This window comes from Hemiscyllium ocellatum, chromosome 1 (genome assembly GCF_020745735.1).
Source record: "Hemiscyllium ocellatum isolate sHemOce1 chromosome 1, sHemOce1.pat.X.cur, whole genome shotgun sequence".
Classification (NCBI taxonomy): domain Eukaryota; kingdom Metazoa; phylum Chordata; class Chondrichthyes; order Orectolobiformes; family Hemiscylliidae; genus Hemiscyllium; species Hemiscyllium ocellatum.
In genome coordinates, this window is record NC_083401.1 from 59,361,199 (window position 1) to 59,370,635 (window position 9,437).

General features: G+C 41.5%; 1 protein-coding gene across 8 annotated transcripts in view; it reads right to left on the minus strand.

Annotated features, from left to right (window-relative positions):
- Positions 1–2,318: 2,318 nt before the first annotated feature.
- The window catches only part of ubap2a (ubiquitin associated protein 2a), a 122,274-nt gene continuing 115,155 nt past the window's right edge, over positions 2,319–9,437 (minus strand). For all 8 annotated transcript variants that reach the window (XM_060855828.1, XM_060855875.1, XM_060855501.1 and 5 more), the window contains 2 exons: positions 7,418–7,606; positions 2,319–3,194 (listed from right to left, as the gene is read on the minus strand). In XM_060855828.1, the coding sequence (XP_060711811.1) occupies positions 3,099–3,194; positions 7,418–7,606 (285 nt within the window). In that variant the 3' untranslated portion in view covers positions 2,319–3,098. The remainder of the gene's footprint in view (positions 3,195–7,417; positions 7,607–9,437) is intronic.

Here is a 9,437-nt window from a genome sequence, read left to right on the forward strand (position 1 = left end):
AAGGCACTGACATGGCTGCATTGTCTCCAGTTGAGGGACTCAGAAACTGAGGTAACATTCAAGACCTCTTGTATCAATTCCCACAACAGGAGATGATTTTGTAGGGTGTTGCAAGCTATCCTTCAAAAGGCAGTGGTGAACTGTCTTGAGCCACTGCAGTCCACCTGCTGTGGGTTAACCTACAGTGTCACATGGGATGGGATTTCAGCATTTTGACCCAGTGACAGTGAAGGAATGGTGCTATATTTCCAAGTCAGGATGGTGAGTGGCTTGAACGGAAAACTTGCAAGTGGTAGTGTTCCCATCTATCTGCTGCCCTTCTAGATGGAAGTGGTTGTGCACTTGGCAGGTGCTGTTTGAGGATCTTTGGTAAATTTCCAGTGTATCTTGCAGATAATACACACTGCTTCTAAACATCAAGGTGGAATGAATGGATGGAGTGCCAATGCACTGTCCTGGATGGTATCAAGCACTGATCGAGGGGAATAGGGAGTATTCCATCACACTCCTGACTCATGTCTGGTGGTCAGTGGGTAGTCACAGTATTCATAGCCTCTGACCTGGTCACTGAAGCAGCTGAAGATAGGCAACCACTCAACTTTGTTCTATACTATGCATAGAACAAGACAAGCCTAGAATGCATCTACTAATCAATTAGAATAGGTAAATATGATCTGGTCAGAGTATTAAAATGAATCTTGAAACAATTATACATTAGTTCCTAAAGTCACCATAGTAGAACCTGACAGATTGGATCTAAGCAAATCTGAAGCATAGGTATTACAGTTACTAAACACAATTACCTCTTCACCTACAATAAATTATGTCTGCTATGACCAGTAGAGTAAGGTGATTTGGAATGTCAATGCCATTAATCCTGCTATGCTTCCAGATATCAATTATAGTTAAAAGATGACAAATTGCAAAAATAGACACCAGAGTGATGAACAAGTTGAAACATAGGATAAATTGACAATCGAGGGATATGAACAGAGACAGCAAGAGTCTAAGTTGCGAAGCAAGCACTGCTGGCTTAGTGGTAGGTTTCATCATTTACATAATTCCCTTATGAAGTGGTTAGTCCACTGTTGGAATATTGTATGCAATTCTGGTCTCCTTCCTATCGGAAAGATGTTGTGAAACTTGAAAGGGTTCAGAAAAGATTTAGAAGGATGTTGCCAGAGCTATAGGGAGAGGCTGAACAGGCTGAGGCTGAGGGGTGACCTTTGGGGTTTACAAAATTGAGTGGCATGGATAGGGTAAATAGGCAAAGTCTTTTCCCTGGGGTTGGGAAGTCCAGAACTAGAGGGCATAAGTTTAGGGTGAGAGGGGAAAGATATAAAAGAGATCCAAGGGGCAACTTTTTCTAGATAGAGGGTGCTCCGTGTGGGGAATAAGCTGCCAGAGAAAGTGGTGGAGGCTGGTACAATTGCAACATTGAAGAGGCATTTGGATGTGTATATGAATAGGAAGGGTTTGGAGGGATATGGGTCAAGTGCTGGCAGGTGGAACTAGATTGGGTTGGGATATCTGGTCAGCATGGATGGGTTGGACCGAAGGGTCTGTTTCCATACTGTACATCTCTATGACTCTATTTAGTATGCCTGTAACATCTCTCAAAACAAAGTATGGCATACCAAGATTTCCACATCTTCACCCTCCATAATTATGAACATGGAAATTATTCAGATTAGCTAATTTGAGCCCTCAAGCCACCTTCTCTCCCCCTGCTTCCCCCCTCCCCTATAAAATGATGGACTGCAGCCTCACCTGCTTGCCGACACCACCCCCCCAACTTACATTCCTAATTAAGAATTTCATTACCACCACCTCAATTTTCAATAATCTAGGCTCACATGACTGTCAAATATAATTTCCCTAAAATGGAAGACGCATTTTTTTTTTAAATTTTCCTCCCCTTGTTTTAGACTTTCCCAGAAAGAAAAATATCCTTTCTGAAATGAAAATCAAAACTGCACACAGATGTGGTCTCACTGATGCCCTGTACAAGCATAGCAAAATCTTTACTTTCATATTCCACTCCCTATTCATAAAATATTCCACCCTTAATCTAAGCAGTCTTACATCCTTCAGCATCAAGTTCTCTTAGAATCCCCTCTTTTATTCTTTGTACAATAGCCATTTGAGTGATCACAGCATTATCTAAATCCAGTGGGTTTTATTTTTAAGTTTACTAGTTCCATTTGATGCTGATTTTGCTTGCATATATTTTGTATTTAGCTCCATTGACCAATGGTTAATTGCAAAAGAATTCCTAGAATCTCAAGTAAAAAACAACAAAAAATATTCAGACATGGTTTAATTGCTCAGAGCTTTTATTAGATTTTCTTTGGGTTTAAAGGAAATTCAACTGAAATATTTACCACTTTGGCTCCTGATATTAAGAGGAGAATTGCTGGATGGGACATTTATAGTGGAAGCAAAGATTTTCAAAACTACTAGCTCTTAACGTAGGTAAGAAGGGAAACATACCAAATAAATGTACATAATTTGACATATTGGAGCCTGTGCATTGAAATATTAAATAAATACCAAAGATAAATACAGTTCTTAGAAGGACAATGATTTCTTTTAAAAAAACAACTGTTTCCAAACAGATGTTTGAAAATCATCCACAGAATCTGGTGGCAAACTTAAAATTAAGGTAGTCCAAGTTTGATCAATACAAATTTAAAGGATAGGTCTAAAAAACATTATGCACAGAATCTGGATTTCTAAACTGCTATTCCCCCACCCCTTCATGGAATTCTTCATAAACTTAATTAAAACAAGGAAAACCCATTTTCAATACTGGAAAACACTGTCCATTTAGAAAGCCCACAGAGCTCAAACAAATATACATTGTTATTGAATGTTTATTAATCTTCCCCCATGAAGAAAGGCTTCAAGTGCAGAAACCACATCTAGGCTCTATTACATATACAAATACATACATAAATATATTACATACAACAGCAAATCAAAAGCAGGCAACTGTCACATTTAAGGTACGTTAAGATTTCAGCTCCCCCCACAACACAGACATTTGGCCAACTAGTTTTCTTCCCTCTTTTTAGAAGGGGGCAATAACTTGCAGTTTAGTTACCCCAGTACGGGGAGTTGCCATAGTTGGGTTTGTTAACCTGAGACTTCTGTGGTATGCTGTTCTGCTGATTGCGTTGTCCAGATCCACCCTGCAAGTCAAAATAGAATTTAAAAAGTTTAAGGAGTGATCTGGTCAAAGTCTTCAAGATATTAACAGGAAAAGATAGGGAAGCAAAATAAACTATTTATACTGATTAGGAATTCTAGAACTGGGGGGACAGTCTTTTTAAAAAAATGAAGTGCAGACTGTTCAGGTGTTTGGAGTGGGTGTTATTTCAGTTGTAATTTAAGCAAAGCATTTAAGGGATATGGGCCAAAGACAGGAACATCAAGTTTGGCAACAGATCACAATCTCATTAAGTGGTAGAACGGGCTGAATGACTTACTCGTGTTTGTTTAGTTGGGAAGGGCACAGTGCAGAGCCTCTACAGCGTGGAAACAGGTTATGGAAGATACAGAATGTGGGGAAATAGATGGTGACACCTTGAAAGAAAAATGTCCATATTATGGAGGAGAAAGTGCTGGATGTCTTGAAACATATTAGATAGATGTATCCCCAGAACTCATCAGGTGTACCTTAGAACTCTGAGAAGCTCGGGAAGTAATTGCTGGGCCCTATGCTGAGGTATTTGCATCATCGATAGTCACAGGTGAGGTGCAGGAAGACTAGAGGTTGACTAACATGGTTACAATTATTTAAAGACGGTGCTAAGAACAAGCGGGAACTATAGACTGGTGAGCCTGACATCAGTGGTGGGTAAGTTGCTGGAGGAAATCCTGAGGGACAGGATTTACATGTGGAAAGGCAAGGACAATTAGGGATAGTCAACGTGGCTTTGTGCGTGGGGAATAGTGTCTCACAAACTTGATTGAGTTTTTTGAAAAAGTAACAAAGGATTGATGAGGGCACAGCAGTGGACAGGATCTATATGGACTTCAGTAAGGCTTCCCCATGAGAGACTGGTTAGCAAGGTTAGATCTCATGGAACACAGGGAGAACTAGCCATTTGGATACAGAACTGGCTCAACAGGTAGTAGATAGAGGATGGAGGAGGGTTTTTTTCCTCAGACTGGAGGCCTGTGACCAGTGGAGTATCAAGTATCGGTACTGGGTACACTACATTTCATCATTTATATACATGATTTGGATATGAACATAGGAGGTATAGTAAGTAAGTGTGCAGATGACACCAAAATTGGAATTGTAATGGACAATGAAGGTTCCCCCAAATTACAAAGGATCAGAGTCCAGAACTAGAGGGCACAGGTTTAGGGCGAGAGGGAAGATATGAAAGAGACGTAAGGGGCAACCTTTTCACAGAGGGTGGTACGTGTATGGAATGAGCTGCCAGAGGAAGTGTTGGAGCTAGTACAATTGTAACATTTCAAAAAGGTATCTGGATGGGTCTATGAATAGAAAGGGTTTAGAGGGATATGGGCGAACTGCTGGCCAATGAGACTAGATTAGGTTGGGATATTTGATCAGTATGGACAAGTTGGACCGAAGGTTCTGTTTCCATGCTGTAAGCCTCTATGACTCCATTTGGCCCAACTAACCCACACTGATCCTCTGAAGAATATCTCACCCCGACCCATTCCCCTACCCTATTACTCTACATTTCCCCTAATTAGTGGACCTAGCCTACACATCCCACAACACTATGGTCAATTCACTTCATCTGCACATCTTTGGATTGTGGGAGAAAACCAGAGCACCCAGATGCATGAAGATTGTGCAGACAGACAGTTGCCCAAGTCTGGAATCAAACCTGGGTCCCTGGCACTGTGAGGCAGCAGTGCTACCACTGAACTGCCACACTGCCCTTAATATGTTCAGTCATAATTTGAGTCACTTTAATCATCCAAGTAAAATTATCTTAATTGTCACAATTTTCCCTCACCCAAAGTTATTTCATTTTGCAGGATGATCAATCCACAGTTTCTACCAATGAAATAACAGAACATGGATTGGAGGTTATAATCAGATCTTACTGAATGGCAGAGCAGACTAGGGGACTAAATGGTTTACACCTGCTCCTAATTTCATACATCTGTATCTTGATGAATGGATGTAGGGAAACAATGTCAAGTCTTGAAAGCAGGCCTCTGCAATGCATTGAAATGTTCAAAGAAAGTACAGCTACACCCAATCTTTTATATGAAATTATATGACAAGCAGTTCAGACAATCGAGAATAATTTTAAAAGGCATCAACTAAAAAGAGTCAAACACAAATAGGCTATTTAGAACTAAACTAGACCATACCATGCAATAACATCTGGTCCCAGTGGACACTGCCTATTTGCATTTTCAGAGTGGTTTGTCAAAGCTTAAAAAAATTGAGGCGCATGAAAAGGTCATGTCCATGTCAAGTTAGATATAAAATATTTTTAAGTTAAAGTGATAAGCTGTGATAATTTGTTTTAAAGACCGCAGGAAGGTAGAAAACAGGAACCCTTAAGGATTATTAGGATCTTTTGTTAAAAAAGCAAAAACTTGGATATTGACAGCAAAATTTAAGTGTCAACAATGCCAAACTTAGATATGACAGATGCACTGAATGGAATTCAAAACTAGGATTCTAAAAGGTGACAAAGTTTTGAGGAGGACATGAAGGGCAACTTTGTTTTCTTAAAAGAGAGTGGTTTGTATGTGGAATGAACCACCAGAGGAAGTGGAGGGAAGTGTTTCAACATTTAAAAGACATTTGGATAAGTCCACAAATAGGAAAGGTTTAGATTGATACGAGCCAAATGCAGGCAGTTGGGATTGGTTTAGTTTGGCATGGATTACTTGGACTAAAGGATTTGTTTTCCACATGTATGACTCTGACTAACTGCACTAGAGCACAGAAGAATGGGTTGACCAAAGCAGGTTTAGAAGAGTACATTCTGGCAGAAAAAGACATACAAAATGGCAGAAATTTAAAGACAGCAAGGTCAGTGAGTTAATGTGTACAGCACTTTAAAGCTAACAGGACATATAGTCAGCAAATCACATGGGATCTTGGCTTTCATAGGAAAAAATGAGTATAAAAGTAGGGAAACAATGCCAAACATTTGTAAAACCAATTAGCCAATTTGTAGCCAGCTCTGGTCTCCACAATTTATGAAAGATGGAAAGCCCTCAAATGCATAGAGGAGATTTAACGCAATGGTTCTAACAATGAAAAACTTGAGCTATTGATTAGGTTGGAATAATTGGAGATGTTTACCTAGGGGTAAAGGAGGTGGAATCTGAAACAGATGCACTCAAACAGATGTACTAGATTAACAAGTTTGGACATGGAAAAGCTTGTGAAAGGATTAAGAATTTGCACTTAAAACAGAAGGGAGCAAGGAAGAATGCTTTCATAAACAATGCAGGTCGTAATGACCTGAAAGTCTTCGCCTGCAAAGGTATTGCAAGTGGATATTAACAATAGTTTCAAAGATTGGATGGACATTGAGAGGGGTGTAATGCAAGAGGGATAGAGCAAGAGAATGGGACTGACTGGATTGCTTAGATTTGGTGATACTTTAACATCAATGGCAGTCTCACAAACCCCAACCTGAGCTCAGCTCTTTCATCCACATTTGGAACAAGGCTATAACAAGCACAGAAACCAAGTAACCTTGGAACTTAAACTGGGCAATGAGTAGCAAGTGCCACGTGATAGGTCTCTTCACTCTGCCAACTGCCAGCAGTAGACACCGCGCCTCACAACTGTACAGATATGCTTATAGTTGAGCATGCAGAATTCCAATGCTGTCACATGCAAAAGCAAAACTCCATACTGAAACTGCTTCCAGGAAATGAGTCGTGAGGATATTTTTCATCTCAATTGCGATGAACCCTATTTACTAAAGAATGGCATTTGCAACGCTTGCAACTGCAGAAGGACACCAAAATGGATAATTCACTTCACACTTCTGGCTGAAGATAGCTGGAAAGCTTTTGGCCTGATAGTTTGTGCCGACGTGCAGGCTCCTCAACCAATGAGGACATTTGTCAAGTCTCCTTCTCCTGTCACATGTTTATCATTCACCATTCAAAAGTGCATATGGCAAGACTGCAGAGTTTTGACTGGACTGCTGTTATTTGTAGGATCACTCAGCTTCATTGACAGCTTGCTTGTGGCTGCTATGCAAGCAATTCAGTAATGTAATTGCAATGATATGACATTTTAAGCTGTACCCAAGTTGTCCTCCTGCACTCTTCATTGAGAAAGGTTTGATGTAGTTGAAGGGAAATACCAGGTTGAGAGACTGAGCTCTTATCTATCTCATTTTGAAATAGTGTACATTTTTGTCAGAATGTTTTGCATTTTTACCTGATTATCCTGTTGCAGGTGATGATGTAGCATTTGAGAGTGAGGCTGCTGGTGAGCTGACACAATGTGCAAAAACGGTGGAGCATACCCTGCAGCTGCACCAGGGTTTAAGGTACCTGTTGCTCCAAGTGCTGATGGCAGATTGAATGGAGGTGGCGTACCAGCATGAAATCCCTGTTTGTCAAAAGACTACAGAAAATGAAAGAAACTGTCAAACTAAAACTATGGTTTTTGGCAGTTCAGAATATCAGCAACTTTGAAGGGTTAATTACATGAAATAATAATGTTGCAAAATGCAAATATACATTGCACACAACTGATCAGCCACAGGCAAAAGAAGAAAAAAATCTTGCTGATGCATGCAGGGCTCCTTCTCAATATCCAAACGCTTGCTACATGGCTCCTTAAGCCTCACTTCTTGAAGTTTTCATGCAGTTAAAAACCATCTAGAAATTCTGACTCAAGTTTCTGATTGCTCAGTGTTTCAGTTGAAGTTGAAGTTGAGTGAGAAATTGAAAGCAAATGCTAGTCATGAACTCCTAGACATCTTGGTTCCAATACAGCACATGCTTAGAATAATATAAAATAGTCACTGGGCCATTTCAAGCCCCACCCCACCCATTCTAACTTTTGTGAATATAGTCCTGATCAACAGGAATCAGTTTGGTAAACCTTTATTGCATTCCCTCCATAGCTAGAACATCATTCCTCAAAATGAGATCAAAACTGCACACAATTTAAGGCAAGGCCTTACCAAGGTGCTGTACAATTGCACGAGATATCTCACTTTATAATCTGCTCATTATGAAGACCAACATACCGTTTTTTGCCTTCTTTATCACCTAGTGCACATGCATCCTCACATGCAGTGACCAGTAGGACATCCTGTTTTGCTCGCAAGTGGATAAGGAATAATTTCATATTATGCTTATTCTGCCATTCATTTCCTCACTCACTTGTCCAAATCATAGCAAAGCTTCACTGCATCCTCCTCACACTTCACTCTCCGACCCAATTCATTTAAAGCTTGAATTAAAATGGGGTGGCAATTGCTCACCAGAGAACAAAATGGTCTTGCTTACAAGTCTGTTGATTTGTAATGTTGCTAGTTGTGATAGCTGTCAGGAGTGTGGTGCTGGAAAAGCACAGGTCAGGCAGCATCCAAGGAGCAGGAGAATCGACATTTCACACATAAGCCCTTCATCAGCAATGAGTCTTTTTGGCTGGGGTGGGGGAGCTGGGAGATAAGTGTAAGGGGAGGGGGAGACTTGGGGGGAAAGAGAGCTTAGAATGCAATTGGTAGATGAAGGTTGGTGGAAAGGCAAAAGTCGGACAAGACGGTGGAGTGGACAGATGGGTAATACAATGGACAGGTCAAGAGGGCAGCACCAAGTTGGAGGCTTGGGACTAGAGTTTTTGGAAGTCGGGGGGGGGGAGACAAAATGAGGTAATGGTGAAATCCGCATTAATCCAGTGTGGTTAGAGGGTCCCAAGGTGGAAGATAAGGTGTTATTCCTTCAGGTGTCAGGTGGTTAGGGGTTGGCAATGCACGGGGTCAGTGGTTGGTGCAGGTCCCAGAGATGTCCTCTGAAACAAACTGCAAGTTGGCGCCCTGTCTCCCAAAATGTAGAGGGGGCCACATCTGGTGCAATGGATACTAATGGACATTAATGGAGGAACAGGTAAATTTCAGTCAGATGTGGAAAGATCCTTTGGCGTCTTGGGGGGGGGGGGGGGGGGGGGGGGGCGGGCGCTGTGAATGAAGGTTTTGCACTTCCTGCAGTGGCAAGGGAAGGTGGTGAGTGAGAGAGAGAGAGAGGGGAGTGAGAGAGAGAGAGGGGAGTGAGGGAGGGGAGTGAGGGGGGGCAGTGAGGGGGGGGGGTGAGAGGGGGCAGTCAGAGGGGAGAGAGAGAGAGAGAGAGAGAGAGAGAGAGAGAGAGAGAGAGAGAGAGAGAGGGGAGTGAGAGAGAGAGAGAGAGAGGGGAGTGAGAGAGAGAGAGGGGAGTGAGGGGGGGCAGTG